This window comes from Setaria italica, chromosome VI (assembly GCF_000263155.2).
Source record: "Setaria italica strain Yugu1 chromosome VI, Setaria_italica_v2.0, whole genome shotgun sequence".
In the NCBI taxonomy this organism is placed as follows: Eukaryota; Viridiplantae; Streptophyta; class Magnoliopsida; order Poales; family Poaceae; genus Setaria; species Setaria italica.
Genome location: NC_028455.1, coordinates 9,091,051 through 9,113,480, shown reverse-complemented (window position 1 = coordinate 9,113,480; position 22,430 = coordinate 9,091,051). Strand labels below are relative to the sequence as shown.

General features: G+C 42.5%; 3 protein-coding genes across 5 annotated transcripts; 2 read left to right on the top strand and 1 right to left on the bottom strand.

Annotated features, from left to right (window-relative positions):
- The first annotated feature begins 2,166 nt into the window (after window positions 1–2,166).
- On the top strand, window positions 2,167–10,042 carry LOC101775581. 2 transcript variants are annotated; one of them, XM_022827816.1, is made up of 12 exons: window positions 2,204–2,342; window positions 4,271–5,218; window positions 6,476–6,598; window positions 6,708–6,993; window positions 7,472–7,590; window positions 7,688–7,820; window positions 7,900–7,976; window positions 8,067–8,264; window positions 8,344–8,533; window positions 8,825–9,021; window positions 9,114–9,205; window positions 9,281–10,042. In XM_022827816.1, the coding sequence occupies exons 2-12, from the start codon at window positions 5,144–5,146 to the stop codon at window positions 9,387–9,389; spliced, it is 1,599 nt and encodes a 532-aa protein (XP_022683551.1). In that variant the 5' UTR covers window positions 2,204–2,342; window positions 4,271–5,143; the 3' UTR covers window positions 9,390–10,042. The 2 variants fall into 2 exon arrangements, with proteins under 2 accessions (XP_004973070.2, XP_022683551.1); XM_004973013.3 differs by lacking the exon at window positions 4,271–5,218 and having other exon boundaries at window positions 2,167–2,342.
- A 3,756-nt stretch (window positions 10,043–13,798) lies between these two features.
- Window positions 13,799–17,902, top strand: LOC101774773. Its single transcript, XM_004973011.3, has 5 exons — window positions 13,799–14,275; window positions 14,986–15,100; window positions 15,202–15,885; window positions 16,664–16,835; window positions 17,301–17,902. The coding sequence occupies exons 1-5, from the start codon at window positions 14,193–14,195 to the stop codon at window positions 17,324–17,326; spliced, it is 1,080 nt and encodes a 359-aa protein (XP_004973068.1). The 5' UTR covers window positions 13,799–14,192; the 3' UTR covers window positions 17,327–17,902.
- A 1,890-nt stretch (window positions 17,903–19,792) lies between these two features.
- On the bottom strand, window positions 19,793–21,642 carry LOC101772753 (proline--tRNA ligase, cytoplasmic). Of its 2 annotated transcripts, none has more exons than XM_004974469.2 (2): window positions 21,541–21,642; window positions 19,793–21,453 (listed from the first exon to the last, which is right to left on the bottom strand). In XM_004974469.2, the coding sequence occupies exon 2, from the start codon at window positions 21,448–21,450 to the stop codon at window positions 19,924–19,926; it is 1,527 nt and encodes a 508-aa protein (XP_004974526.1). In that variant the 5' UTR covers window positions 21,451–21,453; window positions 21,541–21,642; the 3' UTR covers window positions 19,793–19,923. The 2 variants fall into 2 exon arrangements, with proteins under 2 accessions (XP_004974526.1, XP_022683354.1); XM_022827619.1 differs by having other exon boundaries at window positions 19,793–21,463; window positions 21,541–21,637.
- Window positions 21,643–22,430: the final 788 nt, after the last annotated feature.

Here is a 22,430-nt window from a genome sequence, read left to right as displayed (position 1 = left end):
AGCAAGGGGGTCTGTTCGCTTCAGCTTATAAGCCGGCTGAAAAGCTGAAACGGCTGATTTATTGTGAGAGGAAAACACTGTTTGATGGCTGATAAGCCAGCTGAATAAGCTGAAGCGAACAGGCCGACTTGTCCCGTTTGGCGTAAAGATGTACTCTCTCAGTTTCAAAATGTAGGTCATTTTAGCTTTTCTCGGTACATTAATTTTTTGAGATATGTATCTAGACATAACTTTATATTTAGGTGCATGATAAAATCTATGTATTTAGAAAATCCAAAATGACCTACATTTTGGAACGGAGGGAGTAAAAAAGAAGTACCTGACGTGCATTACCAGTTACAAAGTCATGGCAAGCAGCAAGCAGGAATAGGAGAATAATTTAATTTAACGATCCTAATTCTGTCCATTCGTCGTACTTATCTTCCAAACGTGTTTTTACTGGGATATTTGGATATTTAGTGAATCTGATATTTTTTCACAATATCACCATCTTACTATTGATTTTTACAAATAAATAGATGTTAATACAAAATAGTATTTGTGTGACCGAAGCAACTTGTACATTACAAACCAAGCATCCTATCATCGAGACAATGACCCAAGTGACATTTGGATAACTGGGTTGACAAATACTGACAACTGGCATGCATGATTATATTCATGATTGATGGAACCTATTGTCTCTTGAACTTGATAAGAGTCGACTCTTCAACTTCTCCGCGTGACTTGTTTATCTTAGCCCACAAAGCTACTGTTGGGTTGGTGATGCTTAATTTTAAATTGGAAAACGCAAGTATCAAGATAAATATAGCCTGTTAAGTCGTGGTCGACCCTAGTCTCCATCCGTGTTTGTTTGGCATAGAGATGTTGTGCCACCGACCTTTCAAAAGTTTGTTGGCCACTGTATGTTTGAAGTGTATCAAGGTGGCTATATGAAAGCTACATATATGACTAGATTTGTATTTGAAAATACATTCATATAATTTTATTAGTGCTCCCCCTTATTGTAATTGTATTGGACATTGATATAATCTCCAATGTGCAATTTTGACCCTTTTTACATTTGTATAAAAATGATAATACAAATATAGAACTAATATATTATGAAAGTATTTTTCATGACAACCCCAATATCTTATGTCCACGTGACCAGTTTCAGTAGTTTCATCTAGTTAATGATCAAAATTATATATTTTTACTGCATGTTTTGTAGGATTCGGTACATTTGCTAATGAATGTAGTAGTAAAGTGGTACCTTTTCAAGTCATATATAAATGACGTTTTGGATATTGGCATGGCCTCCAAAACACAAATCATCTACTCTATGACGATCTGACCTCTTTCCTGGCTGTGCTCGCTTGTCTATGGACTTGATTAGTACCTTTTATCAGAAAATATTTATAAAACCATAGCAAATTTTTATATACTTTGAAGTTTATTAAACTGTGTTCGAGATAAATGTACTCATATCATTTTCAAATATTGAAACTTGACCAATAAAAAGGTACTATGAAATCAAAGTTTAGGATAGTTGACATAAAACAACGAAAAAAAGGTTGCTTATTTGTTATTGGAGGGAGAGATCATAAAGATCAGAGGGGAGTAATGCAATATCTTCCATGTTGCTAAACTAGCTACTATAAAAGGTGAGAAAAAAATGGTAAAATAGTATTCCTGTTTATCTTTCCTTCACACTCTTGCTCTAAACTCGAAGTAATATCAAGATGAGCAAATGGTTATAAAATTTCGATCTTACCTGGGAGAGGGCAGAGTATTTGGATCTCGCCGTAAGGTACGATGATACCTAATATTTATTTATGTGATTTCAGATTTACCTTGGCCCATATAAAAGTTTGGAATTAAAATTTCATTCCACATTTACAACACACGAATGAAAGTTTTCAAGAAGTTAAGGTGTTTGGGAGGCATGTGCTAAATTTTAGTAGCACCTGCTATCTTGTTAGACGATGTCCGGTAAATGTTCAGTCCTGGGAGGAACTTGGGAGTTTTCGATATTTCAGTGAAGAACGCTTATTTTTAACATAATGGGCCCCAATTGCAACGAATGGTAGCAGCCTGCCCATTCGCACTGAAGGCCCATGGTCTTCTCCACTTGGAACCTTATCAGGCCCACCAGCTCGTTGTTGCTGCTACCAAACCCAAAACGTGTGTTACCCCAAAACCCAAAACCTTCGCTGTCCACGAGAGTAGCGGCGCCGCCGGCGACGGCGACCATGGCGGCGGCGGAGGCGGGGATTGGGAAGCTCGGGGCGGTAGGTGAGAAGGTTGCGCTTCACCTGCCCCCTATCACGAAGGAGGATCCCCTTCACCAAGAGAAGAAGGTATGGCCCGAGCGTAAGAAAGAAGCTCGTCTCTTTTGGTTGGATCAAGCCGTATGACTGTATGGTAGTCTAGTCGATTGTAGTTTCATTTTGGTTATGTGAAGCTTAATTAAGGCGCGGCTAATTCAAATTTAGGAATTGGAAGAGAAAACTGGGCTACCCCCTTTTTAACAAATAGTAAAATGAGCAATCTTTTTATGGGAATCAGAACATAATTTACTTGCTTTGCTAGGCAATCGTGTAGAATAGCTGGATTTCATTACCAGTTTGCAGCATTACAACCAGCTCAAGATCTTTGATTGATGAGTGATGTAGTTAGGGTTAATCTTTGCTGTTTCCTTACTTTGTGTGAGCAGATGAAGGAAGTATTTACTCTTTTTACTTTTTAGAGTTAAGAAATTGGAGCTACCTTTTTCTCTATGTGGTTATTTTTCTGAAATGTTAATGATTGTGGTTCTTTAGTGTCTATCAGCTTTGTCATGAAAGCCTAGTGCAATATATGTTTCTGAATGACATCTTCGAGGTGATGTTGGGTTAGAACACATATTTGAATGACTAATATAAGTTTCCATATGGATTTCTTTTATCTAATATTGCAGTTTGAAAGTTTCATGCCAAATATTAGATCAATGTCTGTACTCCCTTTGTAGACATAAAACTTTGCATGTTTCTGTTACTAACCTTGGAGAATTGAGAAGAGGAATACATCTATCTGTAGAGATGGCCATACATTTATAGAGAGCCATATGGGAATATAGAGAGTCTCATAGGAATATAGAGAGCCTCATGAGAATATAGAGAGCCTTTATACATTTAACAGCCCCCTTCAAACTCAAGTTGGAAGTGTAGGATCAGAAGCATTAAGTTTGAGTAGGTGAAGCTGATGCTGCTCTCGAGTTTGTGCTTTAGTAAAGAAATCTGCTAACTGCAGCTCAGAGGGCATATAATGTAGAGCAATGGTTTTCTGATGACAATGGGACCGAGTAAAGAAGGCATCAACTCCTATATGCTTCGTAAGTTCATGCTTCACAGGATCATTGGCAATTTGTATGGCTCCTGTATTATCACAGAGAAGAGGTGTGGGGGTATCACAAGAAATACCAAAATCAGCCAACAACCATCGAAGCCATACAATCTCTGCAGTAGTAGTAGCCAATGCTGTAGGCGGCCCATGTGCAGGTGGTGGAGGTGTAGGTGGCGCATGTATAGGAGGTGTGATGGAAATAGAAGGATCAGGAATGGACACGGAAGGTGAAGAGATATCATCAGTGGATGAAATAGGAGGAAGACAAAGAAAAGACGTGGACTCTATGGGTGAAGATGAGGGCTGAGTAGAGGGGTTATAAAAGAAAGGACGGTCCTCAACAGAGGTCACATCACGAGAGATACGTATGCGACGAGATGAAGGATCATAGCAGCGATAACCTTTACAACAGTAGAGACTGCTTCACCCCAAAAATAAGAAGGAACAAAAGATGAAATCAGAAGTGTACGAGCTGTCTCTATAATATGGCGATGTTTGCGTTCAGCAACACCATTTTCAGCATGAGCGTCGGGACAAGAGAGCTGAGCAAGATTACCCTCAGAGGAAAAACATCAGACAGATACTCACCACCAGAGTCAGAACGAAAAACTCTAATAGGAGTAGAAAACTGTGTGAACCATGCGATTGAGAACGATGTTTCATAAAATAAATCCAAGTATAGTGAGAATGATCATCAATAAAAATGACATAATATTTGTGACCACCCTTTGTAGCAAAAGGTGCAGGACCCATACATCTGAATGAATAAGATCAAAAGGTCTTGCAGAATGAGAAATACTAGATGAATATTGGAGTTGTATTTGTTTCCCAAGCTTGCAACCCTTACAATGAAAACTAGACTCGAGAGATGTATGACCTAAACATCCTTTATTTATTAATGTAGACAACCGAGACCCACAAAGATGACCAAGATGATGATGCCACTTGGCGAAGGACAAGGTGGATGTCGAAGCAGCGGATGACACACGAGCAGATGACTGAGGAAGACGTAGGGTGTCAAGAACATAGAGACAAGAGGAACCTCTACGGCGATGGCCAGTCCCAATCACAGCCCCGGTTCGACGATCCTGAATAAAACAAGATGAGTCATCAAATCCAACAAAACAATTGTGATATGCTATTTGACCAACTGAAAGAAGACTCATGGACAACTGAGGTACAAAAGAGACATCAGGCACAGAAAAATTAGAATTACAAAGAGAACCCTGATGAGTGATAGAGCAAGATGTACCATTTGCTGTCTGAATAGAAGCACCATCAGCAACTGCCTTGCTAGCAACAAGCTGGGACTGGTTGGAGGTCACATGAAAAGAAGCCCCTGAATCAAGAACCCAAGAAGACTGAGGAGCAGTGATAGGTGAAGCAGCAGCAATAGACACTGAGCCTCTAGGAGTAGGACCAGTACCATGACCTCTAGCCGCACGAGCAGCACGACGTGCACGAAAATCAGCCAATTTCTCTGGATGCTGAGAGAAACAGTTCTTTGAACTATGATTGGTCTTGCCACAATGCTGACATGGTTTTGAAGATGTACCTTTAGGTGGTGCACTGTACCTCTGAGAAGCTGCCAATACATTGTGAGGCACTGACATACGAGCAGACATAGACTGAAGACGAGTCTCCTCAGCAAGAAGATCAGACAAAGCATGAGCCATGGTCAAAACAGATGAATCATGAAGCAGCCGCTTACGAATGGAATCAAATTCTTCCCTGACTCCCATGACAAAACGATATATAAAAACTTCTCAATAAATTGATGTGCTGGACAGTTATCTGCTATACAGTCACCTATCATAGAAGTCAGAGAGCCCACAAGATGATCAAAAGCAGAGTAATACTCATCAATGGTCATGTCATTCTGCTCAATTGCATGTGTTTGCTGCATGAGAGTATGTAAAAGGGCACTAATATCCTGAACATAGCGTTCCTTCAAATGAGACCAAATAGCCTTGGCTGTTTTAAACTTCCTAAGACTCATAATCATAGATTGCTTAACACTATTAACCATAGCAGCCATCACTTTACCATCATTGATTTCCCAAGTTTGGATTGCATCAGAATTGCTAGGATCAGCCACAATAGTAGGAGGATCATCAGATAAGTGGAAGTATAGACCATAACCCCTCAATGCAGTCTCAACACAAAAGGCCCACTTTGGGTAATTTTGGCCATCTAGAGTGATATTGATGACAATAGCGTTGATCCGCGACATGTTGAAAGTGACTAGGATGCAACCAACAACAGGAGATTGCAGAAAGAACAATTACCACCGTGACCAAGTAGACGAGCAGTAGAGCTGCAGACAGCAGCACACCACTAGCAGACGGTCTGGCAAATAGCCAAATCAGGCCCCTGCAACAAGCAGACAAGGGCAGCCAGCACCAGAACCGCGACGACGGGCGGCTAGACGAAGGAGCCGCGGGCGGCTTGACAGAGGAGCCCACGGGTGGACGACGATAGGAGCCGCAACAGGCGGCGAGTCCTCCGCAACGGACGAGTGGTGGCGGAAGATGAAATACATGAGCCGCACGATAGGATTCGCGACAGGCGAATTCGAATCGGCGATAATAGCACCAAATCGCGACAGGCAGACGCGGTAGATGACGAAGATGAGGCGATGAAGGGCCGCGCCGGTCACGCAGACGCGCAGACGAGGGATGGCGCGCGGCGATGGGCTGCACCGGCGGGCACAGCGGCGTGGGTCTGCGACGGGTGGATGGAGAGAGCCGCAGGAGCAGAATGCTCCACCGCGACCGGCAGAGAATGGCAGTGGATGGAGGGGGCCACGACAGGCGGCTGGAAAAAAATTGGATCTTTTGGGTGAATTAGGAGATGATTAGTCCTAATCCTATCCCTGATCCCTGCTCTGATTCCATGCTACTAACCTTGGAGAATTGAGAAGAGGAATACATCTATCTGTAGAGATGGCCATACATTTATAAAGAGCCATATAGGAATATAGAGAGCCTCATAGGAATATAGAGAGCCTCTATACATTTAACAGTTTCATGTGTTTGAAAATCTTATGTGGAAAGTCCGAAAGTGGGAAATATTTTCAGTAAGTTTGTTTCTTTTCTCCTAAATGCAGAGAGTAATGGAAAGCAGGAATCTTTCCTGTGTATTTCAAGTTCCGATTTCATGTTCTGCTGCTGACACCCTCAAATTACTGGATCAGATGATTCAAGCTGCTAGGGTAGTCCATATGGATGAGGTATTCCATGTTGGTGTCACTCATGATTGATTTTCTGATATAATGGAAAAGGCTCGGGAGTTTATTCAGCTCTAAGTTCTGATGATTTTTTTATGTCAAATTTCTGCAGCTAGAGCTTTATTTTGCTGGAGGTGATATTGGTCCATTTTCTGCAAGGAATGAACTTGAATCACTAAATCTTTTGTTCAAAATCATGGACAAATTGCTTCTAACTTCCAATGATGCTGCCAAGGAAGTATTGCAGACACTACAGAATGAGATAGTTGTTAGACTCAGATCTGTTGGAAAGACGGATGATGCCCAGATGGTTTCTCAAACAGAGAACCATGAGGCTGAAGATTCTCTTCTGAAATGGGGGGAGCATCGTGGTGTTAAATCTAAATTGCGGATAGCTTGTAAGTCTCCATACAACTTGTTGATAACATGAATGATTTGTGCAAATGTGCAGTGTTACCCATTGAAAATTGAGCAGTACTGAGCAACATTCTTTGTTAGAGCATGTATATAAAGAAAATCGCAATGGTACATCATTTGGTGTTTATTAATGCTTTTATCTTTCAGCTCTTAATTGTGTTTGCAAATCGTAAATGTCTATTTGATTTTTTATGTTCACCCTATTATAGCAGATGTGCTGTTAATGTATTTTAACAGGAGATAGTTGAGCTAGTGGAATTGGTGGCAGATCAGTAGGTGCCACTGAAAGTGCTCAAGAGAGTTTGTTTACGACTTTACTGTGTAGTAGGAGCCTTAGCTATTCAAGTAACTTTTTGTCCATCTTAATTTCAATGGAGTTAACCATCCATCCAATGTTGTGTTCATGGATACGTCTTTGTATCTGTATCCATAACATTTATCTGATTCCAAAAATTTTAGTTTTTCAAGGAGCAGGAAGAGGAATGGTAGCTTCTGAAAGCATAGGTGTGGGGGATACTGCTCTTGAAATTCCAGAGTCCCTTATCATATCCGAAGAACTTCTCTGTCAGTCAGAAGTGGTATGTCTTCTTTGGTAATCTAATTTCCATGTTTCATAAGCACCCAAATACTTCCATAAAATTTACGGACTGATCCAAAATTTGGATTTGTTTGCAGTTTCTTGCATTAAAAGATTTCAATAATATCAATTCTGAGACTATGTTATTGTTGTGGAGCATGAGAGAGCGGTATAATCTATCTTCAAAGTTTAAAACATACTTTGAGACACTCCCGGCAAATTTTAATACAGGTACAGGTAGTTTATTGTGTTCTGTAAAGCAAAGTCTAAAGTCTACTTCCATTGATCATTTCACGAGATGCACTTCCAGGCTTGAGTTTTGGAATTGATGCACTTGCTTCATTAGAAGGAACCCTTCTTTTTGATGAGATAATGCAAGCTAAGCAGGTGATATGATTGTAGTTTGTGATACTGTTCTCTTAATTCTGTAAATCACTACCTAAGTGGTACGAAGCAGTAATTGGTTTTTTATTGCAGCATTTGCGTCAGCAGTATGACGACTTATTTCCCTTACTATGCATAAATTTTCCTGAGATATTCAGAAAGGACGTATGCACATGGGACAATTTTCTGTGGGCATGTGAACTATGGTATTCCAACAGTATGATGGTTGTTATAAGTAGTGGGAAATTATCAATGTGTTTGGTTCCTATTGCTGGACTTCTGAATCACTCGGTTTGTGGTTCTGCCCCTGGAACTCTTTCATTAATTTTCAGATTTGTTTCTCATATTCTCTTTTTCATATTTGTTTAAGGTATCCCCTCATATTCTGCACTATGGTCGGGTAGATGAAGCTACAAAATCTTTGAAGTTCCCCTTGTCTAGACCTTGTGATGCAGGGGAGCAATGTTTTCTCAGTTACGGGAAACACCCAGGGTCACATCTTGTTACATTCTATGGTTTCCTACCAAGAGGAGATAACCCTTATGATGTTATACCTTTAGGTAATTTATTACAGTAGTTATATTCCTAGCTGCATGAATATATGTAAGTAGAGAGATTACTATTGCTCTATCTTGCCAATGAAATGTTAGTAGGCGTAGATCTTAGATGGCTAATATAGTCTGCTGATCTTGATTCCTGTCCAACCACTGTGGGCATATCAATTGCTGAGGGACGTTCCATGAATTGCAAGCTTCCCGTTTGGCAGCAATAGATTTTGTCCATCTTTCTTTCCCTATGCCTACAAGTAAAATATAGACAAAATCATATTACAGATGCATGATTACGTGCAGATCTTGATACATCTGCTGATGATGAGGATGGGGCAGCTCAGTCTGTGAGTACAAGCCAAACCACTCATATGGTTCGTGGGACATGGCTATCCAGATGTAGAGGATTTCCCACGTATGGCCTGCCTCGGCCCCTGCTGTCCCATCTCCGTGTTGCTCTAGGTTGTGATATTGATGAATCCACTACTACGGAGGCTGATGTAAGGACACTGTTATGTTTTCATGATTGATGTGTGAGGCACGTCATGTGGTTCATATTTATCCAAACCCCACCTTTTCATTGTACTTTCAGATCAAAGAAAATGACAGGGTGGTGCTGGAAACACTGCTGTCCATATTTAATCCGATGCTTGAAGAGTTGCCCGAGCCAGATGAGTCTGACGGGTGCTACACTCAAACCCATTTTTTGCGTTGATGGCTACACCAGCATTACTTACCAGTTCATCTGAATTCCTGCAGGGAGAGCGCCAGTTGGGATCTGAAGCTAGCATTGGAGTACAAAAATCTGCAGAGAAGGATAATATCGTCCATTGTCACTTCATGCACCTCAGCCTTGGGAAATGCTTAACTCCTAGTTGGAAGTGCTCCATTAATTGAATTGCAAGAACACATTGCTGGGAGCCTGGGACTATGTTAGAATGTCTCAGCCGGCATGTGGATTGTGAAGCTATTCCAGATGGGTTTACCTGCAACGTGCTGTGGTTTGGGCTCTCTAGGATAGGGATCCAAGGACTGGCATGACCGCCTCTACTAACTGAAGAAGTGAAGATGCATGCTGAGTCATCAGATGGTTGATCCGACAAACGCACACGTGGCTTCAGTGGCTTGAGATTTAAGTTGCACCCGATTGCTACTGCATGCTAGCTTTTTGTTTGGGTGAAAGATCAAAGAAGGCTAGTTTTGAACTAATTTTTTGGGAATCAAACTTGCTTTTTGGTGAATGGAAGCTGCTTTTGAACTGATTTCAACCCAAATGTGGTCCTTGTGCTAAAGTCACTAAACAGAGCCGTATTACTCTTTCTGGAAACGTGAAGAGTGGATACATATGGAACTGGACTAGAACTCCCTGATTTGATTCTTTTCCCTTTTGGAGTCCATGTAATCGCTTTATGAGGCAATTGACCGCACCCATGTCACAAATGTTAGGAGACATGTTTAAATCAAGGCGTCAACTAATATAGTATTGTACCTCTCTTTCAGTATAAACATGCAGTTGTCCCTCTTGCCCCAGCCTCCAGGAAGAGCACAACACAACGAGTAAGAGACGACGAGCTGAAGCTGGGCCTGTTCTTGCCCCAGCCTCTGCTGTGTACGTCAGAGTTCGTTGTGTTCAAGGTTCTCCCATGTGCACACCCTCTTGAACACGTCAACTCTTCAATCATTGAACACCCAGCACAACAGCATCGCCAAGACTCATGGAATCTCTGTCATCATATGCCAAATCAACCAAAAAGAGAGATCATCACCATGGAGGAAACTAGATATACTGAACACGGCCCAATTCTTGGCTCAAATTTTCGTTTATCATCCACCAAAACAGCCCAGCAACTCGAAGTTCACAATGGGTCAGTCTGCCCCTGGAAACGGTTTCTCTTCATTTGTCAATATTTAAGTGCCCACTAGCTGATAGTATTTCTAATTATATTCTCCTAAAACATTTCAGATTTGGTAGCTTCCTGGGAATTTGTTTAGAGTGAATCATCCGGATCATAATCACTTCTGAAATCGTTTGTCCTGCTGACTGGGAAGAGTTTTTTTTTTTAATCGGCTATATATTTTTGTGTGTATACACCTTTTAATTCTGCAACAATCCATAATCGTAATACAACAGTCAACAATGAGCTGCATATTCTTCTCTTCAAATCTCCAGTCTCTTTCTGAAATTTTGGGTTCCACACCCCATAAACATATTGAAATTTAAAGAAAATTTCTCAAAAAGAAAAACTAACGCTAATTGCTTCATTAATTGAATGTGCAAGAACACAGCGGGGTATGTTGGAATGGCTCAGCTGCATGCCATGTGGATGGAGAAAGCTGTTTGCACATGGTGATGGTGTAGCTGTTGAAACGAAACCAACTGTTATCCGCTCTATCCATCCAGGACGGGAATCCAAGGAGGACTGGCATGGCAAATGAGCTCCCCCTCCTAACTGAAGATGCTCAATCATCAGATGTTTGATCCGAAGATTACGCGAAATCGAGTCATCAGTTTGTGCGTGCGGCGTGCCTTTCGTGGCTTGAGATTTAAGTAAGTTGCTCCTCATTGTTAATGCACACTTTGCTTTTGGTGGAGGAAAGCTACTTTTGAACTAATTCATGGGATGGAGTGATGTCGGCCGACCAGCAGGGTGGACTTCGCAACTTATTTAGCAGAACAGCGTGTTACTAACTCATCACTCATCCTGGAATTTCCGTATGTGATTCCGGTGCATTAGATTCTCTCATATGGTCCACATGCTGAAATACGTAAATGGAACCCAGATGCAATGATACTTGTGAAGCTGCGGTGTATCGAATTTGATGCTTTGAAAAAATTTGCTATCAGACTTCTTGATAACAATTAATAATTTCTTGAAAATTTTCTTATAGGTGCAAATGTTTACATGCAAAGTTACTTCGTCTTTTGCTTTTGCACAATCTACTGGGGCATGATTGGATGCCCACTACCGGTGATCCAGTTTTTTTTTCACATTATCATATCCCATTTGGAAGCATAAAAACCTGAGGTGAACAGATAAAGGTTACATTGCATTGTGACCACAATTGGTATTCTAGGTGTGGTAAGATAACGTTTTATGCTTTTTATGATTTTGCTTTTCACACACCCATTTAAATTGTGTAGGGACTTTAGGTGCACAAATGCCTTGCATTGTGCCCACAAATTGCTAATATCATTGGAGGTAAGAAAGATACTGTCCTTACAAGTGGTGACTGATGTCCTTGTCAGCCAGCACCACCAAAAAGGAGTCCACTAGCAGCTGCATCCTTTGACACTTCATAAATAATTGGAACATTTAGCCCGAGTAATACAGCTCAAATCAACAGAAATCTTTACACAATTACACTAATTCTCTGAGTAGTGTATCTGTACAAGAAAGGAAAGGAACAGAAGCAGCAAGAGCAAAATGAAATGGCTTTGGCTAGTTGGATTTTGGTGGCTAGTGGCCAGTAGGCAACAAGCTATCTTGTGCCATCTGTTCCATCAGGTACACGTGAACTGGCGCATCTGTAGGACAGGTCATTGGGTGCATAATTTGGCTGGTGCCTCCAAATTAAAGCACATCATGATTATAAATGATTGGTCCTTACAATTAGTCATATAAATATGTTTTTCTGTGATCATGGTTCAAGATTATCTCTTGGATTTTTCTAATGATCAAGCAGTGCCAGATTGCCATCCTTACAGCAGACAGCAGATCTGATTACACTGAGCAAATCACATCTTTTTTTTTCTCAGTTCTGACAGGTGTAGCATTTTATACTAATGTACAAAATAGCGGGGTGTGGAATTTAGTGTAGAGCTGTGCTCAACCATTATAGCGGAGCTATTCGCTGTAACCTGCTAATTAGTACAACACCGTGGTTGCGGTAGCTAGTACAGTGTCGCTATATCCCGCTATTTCATACTTTGGGGGTGTTTGGATACGAGGTGCTAAACTTTAACAGTGTCACATCGGATGTTCGGATGCTAATTAGAAGGACTAAACATGAGCTAATTATAAAACTAATTGCAGAACCCTATGCTAATTCGCGAGACGAATCTATTAAACCTAATTAATCCATCATTAGCAAATGGTTACTGTAGCACCACATTGTCAAATTATGGACTAATTAGGCTTAATAGATTCGTCTCGCGAATTATACTCCATCTGTACAATTAGTTTTGTAATTAGCCTATGTTTAATACTCTTAATTAGCATTCAAATATCCGATGTGACATGTGTTAAACTTTAACAGGGTGTTCCCACCTTTGTTTTGTAAACACCTTTCCTAGGAACTCCATGCTGCTGCAGGCATGTTGTTACAGCATGTGTGTTGGGTGGCTGGCGCATCAGCGTCCATGGAGCTAATTTTGTGGCCACACGAGGTCAGGCCCACCAGCATCGCCATCAATGCAAGCCTCGATTTTGTTGTCTACCGGCCCCTGACCGCTGCCGCCAACAGCCGACACTTTTAGCCTGTTTGGCTGGAGCCGGCTGAAAAAGCTAAAATGTTGTGAGAGAAAAACTGTTCGGTGGCTGATAAGCTGAAACGAATAGGTTAAAATTTACTTTTTACTCCATCCGTCAAATTGCAGTTGGTTGAATTGTTAGTTCATGCTATATCTTTTAAATTGTTAGTTCATACTAACCAAAATGACGTACAATTTAAAATGGAGAGAGTAATACATAACTGATTTTTGTCCGATATTTTTTATTATGAATTTGCACTTTTGTCCGGTCCACAAGTCATGTAACTTGTTTCTAGCTTGTAAGCTTAAAGAATCGATATTTAGAATTTGTAAAGATAAAGCTGACATGAGATGCACAAACCCTTGCAAAGAAATCCTACAGCAACACTAAAAGCGTTAGAATCCTTATCTTCGGAACATGGCCTAATACTGCCCTTTGAAAAAAGTTGGAAACCGCATTTTCCAATCTTCTATGCTCTTATCTTATCCAATCTAATACCAGCACATATCTTTTTTTTTTGTCAAGGATAACACACCACATATCTAATTGAACAATAAACATGTTCCTTTTGAAACAAAAACTTGAAATGTGCTCATTCTTATAGAAAATTGCTTTATTCAAAGTGCCTTTGTAAAAAAAAGATGAGACATCTTATGACACGTATTACATTAGTGTAATTATTTATACAACAATAAATTACCCATAAATTGAGGAGTAGAAAACTTCCCTGCTAAAAAAAAATGAAGTAACTTGTGTGCTAAAAAGAATATGGTTGATGCTGGTGGGGAAGAAAGAGGCTAGGATCCTGAAGCCACCGGAAGGAAGAACCCAGACCTAACAACACCAACAAGGGGCGGCGATATAGCTGGGGAGTAGTTCACTTCCCCTCCCTCTCCCCTCTCCTTCTTCCCCCAGCTACTCCCCGTCGCGTCGCCCCTCCTCCTACGTCTCCTTCCTCTCCCCGCTTCCGCTTCCTCGAAGCGGAGCGGAGGCGCGCAAGCAATCGGCGCCTTTTCTTGGCGTGCACAGCCCCTGATCGGCAGGACACCACCCGCGGGATCTCGCTTGCTGGCGTGGCCGCGCGAGATTGAGGCGGGGCGGCGGTTGGATTGCGGAAGCCGCTGCGGGTGGTGTTGGCGCTTCGCGGCCGGCCGGGCGTCTGGTTCCTGATTTGATCTGCTGCGGAGGTTGAGGCCGACATGGCGGCGCCGGGAGGGCTCGAGCAGTGGCAGAAGGACGGGTTCTTCCCGGCGGCCGAGGAGGTGCAGGAGTCGGCGGACTTGTGAGTGCCTTCTTAATCTGGGTTCGATTCGTCGAGTAGGGGCTGCAAAACTCGATTTTTATGCATGTCTACCGTTCGGCGATTGTTTTTGCCATGAATTTTGGTTGTTCTCCTTTGTTGGAAACATTGGAATGCTGTCTTTGATTATTTGGTGGATTTGGTGTACTGTGTTGAGGATTGAGGATGGGATTCTGAATTCCTGATCCGTGCTTGTTTGTGCGGTCGAGTAATTCTACTAGAATTTTTTTGTTGAATTTTCTATTTCATTCTGTTAGTGATTAGTGTGCTTTAAAGGTTGTCGGTTCAGATTAAGATGAGATTTGGATGCTTGTTTGCACTCTGTTTGGTGAACCGCTGGTTAACATTTTGTGGCTCTACCTATTTTGGCCATACTTTCAGTTTAGTTCAGATAGTGATTTGGTGATGTTCTGGGTAAAAGAATTGGTTCTTTGGTGCCCCCTTATATCTTATTGGGTTGATTTATGTTGGTCTTTTGTATTGTGTGGTTGGGGCAACTGGGCAAGTATGTTGCTAATTTGCTCGAGTTGACAATTCTATTTCTTTTTTATTTTGCCATGTAAGTGCCGTTTGGATTGTGACAATTAATACAAACCCTTGATGAAACAGACATATACACTTGCTAACAGTTATATTTATTTAGGAACCTAATAGTTTATTGCAAAGTTATTGAATTTGGTGAATTCTTGCAGGATGGAATCTATTTATAGAACTTGGATGCGAGAACGAAGTAATGGTTCTAGCTCAGAGGAGGTAGCTGATTTGCAAAGGGAGCTTCAGACAGCTTTAGGGACTGCAAAATGGCAGGCATGTTTTTACCTAAACCTTTGTTGTTGACTTGTACATATGTTCATATGCTGCAAAAGTTTATTGGTCTTGCTAATGGTCACCAGTGACTGTATTTGCAGTTGGAACAGTTTGAGAGAGCTGTAAGTTCCAGCAATGATAAGTATTCACTGGAAGAGGGTACAGTGGCCAGACGTCGGCAGTTTGTTGTAGCAATCAAGGATCAGATTTCTCGTGTAGAGAAAGAAATAAACGGTTCTTCAGTGGACAGTGGCAGGAGAGGGCTCAACTGGGTGAAGTTAGATGATGAGGAGCGAGATGATCTAGTTGCTTTCCTTTCAGCACCTGCAGAGTTCTATTCAGAAATGAAGAGTACAGATAGTAGTTACCATATTCCATCCAGGCAAAAGAATGTACCAATTGGCATGAACGATCAGAAGGATGCAGCTTTGATCATTAAAGACATTCATGAAGTACCACCCAGACAAATTTCTAGTGTTAAGAGTGATGTTTGCAGTCTAGCTGACCAGTTACATGGCCACAGAACAAATTTGAGTTCTGGTGATGGTCATTGGAAGATTGACATTGGTAATGAGATGGATGATGATAGAAAATTATCTCCGAACGGGGTTCAGGCCTCAAGTCAGACAACTGCTTTATCAGGCATCCGGAGAAGTACAGAATCTTTAACAAGAGTGAGATGGTTCTGGAATAGCTTGTGGAAACCGAAGAGTGATGAACATCGTCCATTAAGATATGATATGCCAAATAATCTGGACTTCAGGGTTATATCCTTATTAACACAGGTATACCAACTTCCCCTGCTGCACCACTCTATGGTAGATTTAAGGTGTTAGATGTCAATACTCTTATATTTCACTTATATGATAGAACCTAATGATCCCTGGAGATTTTGAGTCGTTCAAATAGTGTAGTATCCCTGATGGTTACATGCCTCCTTTAAATAAGTAACAAAATCAAACCTTGTTTTTTCTGGAAAAAGGTAATGGACTCAACCCTAGACATAGATATTTACGACTGATATTTACAAGCTATAAGCAAGAAATTGATATTTTGATATTTCTCAAGATACTCATGGGAAGTTAGAAGAATATGAATAAAGGGCGTACCCAGTGTGAAAGCTCCCACACAATGTGGGGTCTGGGGAAGGGACTTCCTAGACAGCCTTACCCTTGCAAAATTCTTTTAAAATTCTGCAAAGAGGCTGGTTCGAACCCAGGACCTCCGGGCCACAAGTGTAGAAGTTAGGAGAATATGAATATTGATTTATTTTGGCTACTGTATGCCAATGCAGATGACATATTAGTGCATCCGAAACTGAGTGTTGCTTACTGTTTTTTTAATAAAATTTATGAGGTTACACATGGACATTAGCTTTTCTTGGTGCATAGCAATCCTATTTGCTTTCTTTAACTGTACGATCCATTTTATAAATGTTCTTTGACTGGTTTAATCCAATGTCAATCACTTTTGATTAAGTTTATTTTTAAACTTGTTACTTGTTCAAGAAACTGGTGCTACCATTTTAGCTAATTTCTAACAACTCGTGGTTATGTTTTACAGAGATTGATAGGGCTAACTGAAAGAAGCCGAAGTTATTTGACAAGTTGGAAGGAAAGTTCCAGAATTTCTGCAAGGACGGGTGGGCTTCATATACAAGGCCAACAACAAACCATTCAGTTTGGCCGTTCTATTCGGATCACCCTCTTACTGGTGTTGAGTATCTTTCTAATAGGTTAGTGCCAAACTTGTCATGTTTCCTACTATGAGAAGAATATATTCGCTTGCACCATAAGAAACAACATAGATATCTGTCATGCTTTTCGAGCGTATAATCTATCCAATCTTGAGTGGGGATCACCATGGCATGCCTTTTTTTTTTTCCCATACTCACTGTGGATTTATTTAATATCATTCATAGCTTGAAGCATAATGACCTGCATCAACATGGATTGATACAGTGTTAATACTGCACCTGACAAGGACATTGATGATCAAATGCATAAGTAAAATGTATTAAAGTTTGGTTTCTTTTTGTTCTAATGGATTATAGTGCATTCTTGTATTACATTACATTACATACATTGGCATACATTAAAATTGCATTTTGAGAAGTCTTGGCAATAGCATAACCAACAGTCTTGGATTAAGATCAATGTTCAGCTGGTCAATTTTAACAATGAAACTATGTGTTTTGCAGTACCATTTCTCGTCTCCTCTGCATAGCAAGGCTTAAATTGTTTCACTGGTGATGCAACCATCGGGACAATTAATCAGGGTTCTGCTGTTCAGAGAAGTGTCCAATTTTATTATACAAATCATGATTGGCGCTATTTTACAAGCTCAAGCTCAGGCAAACACTGCAAAGCGAGCATGTCCTTGCATGTGTGGCTGCATGGATGGCAGGAAAATGAGCACATTGGCGAGGATATTGATGGCACAATGCATGATTCAGGATCATAAATTCCTCACCAGCACATAATCATCATGAGGCTACTCAGATTTATGGTTGATTTGTTATCTGTTGGGATGGCTGGTTTCTGCCAAATGTAGACATCTGCTTTCTCACCCCCTGTTTCCCCACGAAGGCAATTGTAAAAAAATGTAGATCTGATGGAAAAGATATAAAAAAAGATGTGTCAAATGATTTATACGATTTGTCGAAAGTACCGAGAGTCTCGGTGAATGAACCGTTTGAAGGATCTGAAGGTTATTCATGGTACTGCATTTGTCAAACTGTTGAGGCACGTATGTATGATTCAGGTTTCAGGTGCCTGTGGAAGTGTAACAAGCTGTTGGCTACCTGCTTTACTGATCCAGGTTTCTACATTTTTCTCAATTGTATGGATACCTGAACAATCCATAGGTCAGTATCTCACCCTTTTCAAACTATACGTTGAGGAAGTTTGAAATCCTCAGAAATTTTGTGATGAATTGTTGCCTAATCGAGTAGCCGATGGTCTCAGGTTGCAAAGCTTGAAGAGGTCAGCAGAAAATCCGCCTTTTTCTCAGAATACATAAAAAGAACCATCCACCCTTGCTCCACGAAGATGGATGCCGCCCCTCTTTTCTGTGTGAACATGCAAACGCTAGCAATAACTCTCTTTTGGTTTGTTTACTTGTGTAGAATTAATTAATAATAAGTTTTTTATTTGAAAAAAAATAAGATTCATCCTCACAGAAAGGACCTGCAGTTCGAAAATCAACTTAAAGACGATTGACGAGGAACACCTCATGATGCTTTTTTTGCATCTTATAACACTTCACTTCCCCACGTCCTCCGCGCCCCAGCGAGCTCGTCGCCGGCTCGCCGCCTCTCCGTCCGCGTCTGCACCGACGTCCGCAGTCGGGCTGCGCCCCCACTCCTCACTCTGCATCGCGTGCTCAGCTGCTCTTTGCCCCCTTTGTGCTGGCACCGGCCGGATGAGCACGTGTTGTCAGTTGTCACCATGTCGGACGCACCCCACGTGTTCGGTAAAATGCTTATGCCGATGCTGCTCCCTAGTGAGGATCTGGATTTTGCGATGAATGGGCACAACCTGCCATCACACTGAGCCCCTCCATCGAATTACTCGACCAGCTAGGCGAGTTGCACGAGGGACTAGTCTGTGTTGATTTAATCAAGGTATGAATTCTTGAAATCTGCACAGCACTAACTAATTCAGCTTTTTTTTTTTAGAAATGGACTAACTAATTCAGCTAGGCGCTGACTGCTAAATCACAAAAGATGCAATTCCTTCTGCCTGCAACTTATGTGATTGTTTGCTATACTTATCTTTACAATAGTGTCTTTTGGAAGCCTGATTGGAATTGCAGCGACAAATCTTCAAGCGCAAGGTACTAACGCCAAATCGTAGCCTGTTGGTGTTCCATCAATTGAATTTAGCAGTATCATCGATTTTCATTCTATGGTAGCACGGCATTATTGATTCAGTTCAGTTTGACAATCGCTGCACACATTTGTTCAGTGCCCAGACCTCTCCTTGGAGAAGAATTGGAAGGTACTGTAGCGTGGCATTTAGATGTATGTATACTCGCATCACCAGTCATTAAACTAGATACAGCCATCTGGACCCAAAATCTGCAAAATGCATCACCTGATGCTAGGATTGAACATTGTGATTGTTTGTTTAGGATTAAACTGCTAACGAATTAGACATTTTGTCTTGATATTTAATTAATGGAAGTTGATTGAATTATTGCAGGTAAACGGATGCCACGGATGATGGTTTTTGGTTGGACCCTGGGGACTTGCAAATTGTACCTGCCAAAAGATGAATGTTCTTCAGGTAGTCCCCCATTGTTCCTAATCTGCTTAACTAGTGTGTTACAATGGCAATATGCTAGTCCCTCCAAAAGGAAAGTACAATAAGATACTGATACAACGAATCGGAAGCAATGCAAAGGTTGTCGTCGAGGCTTTTCATTGGACACAGAGAATGATTCTGCAGCATTCATAGTTAAATGCACATTTTATTTGTGGCGACTTCATTTATAATTGTTTAAAGTGCTCTGTCGAATGCAATAATATAGCCAGAAAATCCTCTTCAAGCAACCAATTATTTCAGCATTATTTATGTGACGATGGCATGAACCATCTTCTGTTATCTGAACATTGAACTTTGATCGAGTGTTACTCTGTACTGTTTAATTAAAGATCTGTATAGCAGAAACTGACAAGATCACTTTCTTATTGGGCGACCCTTTATTTAGACCATGGAGAAATTCAAACCATGGATGTAAATTCTAAACGCAGCAAGACAACACACTACAAACCGAGACACTGTCAAATTGAAACTTAATACTACATACGCCACTAGACATCAGTAACTGCGTCCCCAAAACGACCAGGTCTTTGCAGGCTTTCCAGAAGCAAAGCACAGGGTTCCATCCGGCAGTTCTGGCTGGTCAAATGGAGTGCACAATGTTTTGGCAGCTCCAAGCTCCCCTTCCCCCTTCGTCCGGGCTTTCACATCTTTCTCGACTTCCTCTTCATCGCACCATGGCGCCAAGATCAGTCTTTTGTCATTCAGAGCTGCGATGAACTCATCCCATGTGTGGATGACTCGGATGCAGGCATCTCTCCTTTCCTTGGCTGCCCTGAACAGGTTTTCTTGAATCCCATCTAGCAGCACTCTAACCTCCTCAACCAGATTAGCCACAGGAACATCAACCTTCACGCCATTGTCTCGCCGGACCATACGGACCAGTTTGTTCGCCAGATCTCTTGGGCCGATCTCGATCCTCAAAGGAACACCTTTCATCTCCCAGTGAGAGTACTTCCAACCTGGATTGTGATTCTCACGGTCGTCGAACTCCGCTCGGATCCAGGATTGGCTGAGGGTGTGCACGGTGGATTCACACGCTTCCTTGAGAGCAGCCATCATGTCAGCGTCCTTGTAATAAAGCACAGGGATGACGATCACCTGGAGTGGCGCCACCCTTGGTGGCATCACTAAGCCCTTGTCGTCGCCGTGTGTCATCACCATCACCCCGATCGAGCGCGTCGAGTACCCCCAGGAGTTCTGCCAGACATTCGACCTCGAGCCTCTGTCGTCCTCAAACTTGATGCCAAACATGTCGGCAAAGTTTTGGCCGAGGCAGTGGGATGTCGCTGCCTGGATCCCACGGCCGGTGTTCGGGACGAATGCCTCGACGCTGGTGGTGTAGAGACCGCCGGCGAATTTCTCCATTTCGCTCTTCCGTCCTTTGATCACCGGAACCGCCAGGAACTCCTCGTAGATCCTCCGGTAGAGCTCCAGCACCTGGAGAACCTCCTCGTCCGCCTCCTCCCTCGTCGCGAACGCCGAGTGGCCTTCCTGCCAGAGGAACTCGCGGCTCCTGATGAACGGGGTCGGGTCGCTGAACTCCCACCTGACGACGTTGCACCACTGGTAGCACCGGAACGGCAGGTCCCGGTAGCTCCGGATCCACTTGGAGAAGTACGGGTACATGATGGTCTCGCTCGTCGGGCGGATGGCGATGGGAGCTTCGAGGTCGGAGTCGCCGGACTTGGTGACCCAGGCCACCTCCGGAGCGAAGCCGTCGATGTGGTCCTTCTCCTTCTGCAGGGCGCTCTCGGTGACGAACAGGGGGAAGTAGTAGGGCTGAGCCTTCAGCCTCCTCATCTCGCCGTCGAAGAAGCCCTTCAGGAGCTCCCATACCCCCACCGCCGACGGCATCAGGATGTAGCAGCCGGAGACGGTGTAGTACTCGATCATCTCGCCGTGGACGATGACCTCCGAGTACCAGTCGCCGAAGCTGACGTCCTTCTTGCACGTCATCCCCAGCTTCGTCTCCTTCTTCTTGCTCTTCTTCACATTGCCGTCGTCGTTGCCGCCGGTCGACATGGCCTGATGGTCACTGCTGATCGATTAGTTCTCCATGAACGGCTAGCAGTGGTGAACCGAGACCAATGATGAGAAATCAAACATTGTTACCGGGTCGTAGACGACGGCAAGATCCCAAGAGGATGGCAACCGAGTCGATGACTTGAGCCTCTCCAGGTCTCTCGATCGCGGCGTAAGAGGGAGCCGGTTGATGACGGCAGGTGCTTTCTCCTGCTGGCCTGCGATGCGTCGTTGCTTTTTGAAGGGTACGCGCAGATGCACGTTGGTTGACCGAATTGGTTTCGTTGTTTCCTGGCTGCGTGCGGCGTAAGTTTCCTTGCTTGGTGTCTTGCCCGGCAAGGACTTGTACGCCGGCCGGCTACGTCTTTTTGTCCTTGTTGTATTTCGAGCATGCCAATTTAATTATGTATATGTATCTCCAGGAGCTCTATAGGTTGGAGGCAGTACTACTGATGATGAATGACACTGCAGACGTTGACAACTAGTGAAGCTAATGACACGCGAAACCACCAAAGTGAGGAAAGTCGTCTCGGTTGCATGCAGAATTACAAAAACCAGACGTTGACAACTAGTATAGCTTAATCGTCTCTGCGCGCTAGGGCGGAGTACCTTCATAGAAAGAGGTCGATCAGTGCATCACCTCGGTCGTGGCTCTTGGCGATCTCTTACAGGGACCAAGACTCATGATCGGTAAAGGCCCTATTGCAAACTCAGAGCTCTTGATTATTAGCGTGCTAACCTCGAAGCAGCTCCAGCGTTTGATTTTGGAGGGTGTTACGAAGAGAGAAGAAGATTTCCAGGGTGCTATACGATGCACCATAGGGTGCTTCAAAGCACCCAGTAGTTATCGCGCTAGATTTTGCACCTGGTGCTTTAAATAAAATATCTTTCTTTAGAATAAGTGGGTGGTGGGATCCCAGTGTAGTGAGAGAATAGAGGAGAGATGAAAGTTTTTTGAGGTATATTTTATTCCATATGGG

Excerpts from the sequence above, each read along its gene's own strand:
- LOC101772753 (XM_004974469.2), bottom strand. The coding sequence starts at position 21,450 with ATGTCGACCGGCGGCAACGACGACGGCAATGTGAAGAAGAGCAAGAAG.
- LOC101774773 (XM_004973011.3), top strand. The coding sequence starts at position 14,193 with ATGGCGGCGCCGGGAGGGCTCGAGCAGTGGCAGAAGGACGGGTTCTTC. Across the intron at positions 14,276-14,985 it reads GTGCAGGAGTCGGCGGACTT|GATGGAATCTATTTATAGAA; the intron begins GTGAGTGCCTTC and ends GAATTCTTGCAG. Across the intron at positions 16,836-17,300 it reads GTTGAGTATCTTTCTAATAG|TACCATTTCTCGTCTCCTCT; the intron begins GTTAGTGCCAAA and ends TGTGTTTTGCAG.
- LOC101775581 (XM_004973013.3), top strand. The coding sequence starts at position 2,235 with ATGGCGGCGGCGGAGGCGGGGATTGGGAAGCTCGGGGCGGTAGGTGAG. Across the intron at positions 8,534-8,824 it reads TTATGATGTTATACCTTTAG|ATCTTGATACATCTGCTGAT; the intron begins GTAATTTATTAC and ends GATTACGTGCAG. Across the intron at positions 9,022-9,113 it reads CCACTACTACGGAGGCTGAT|ATCAAAGAAAATGACAGGGT; the intron begins GTAAGGACACTG and ends TTGTACTTTCAG.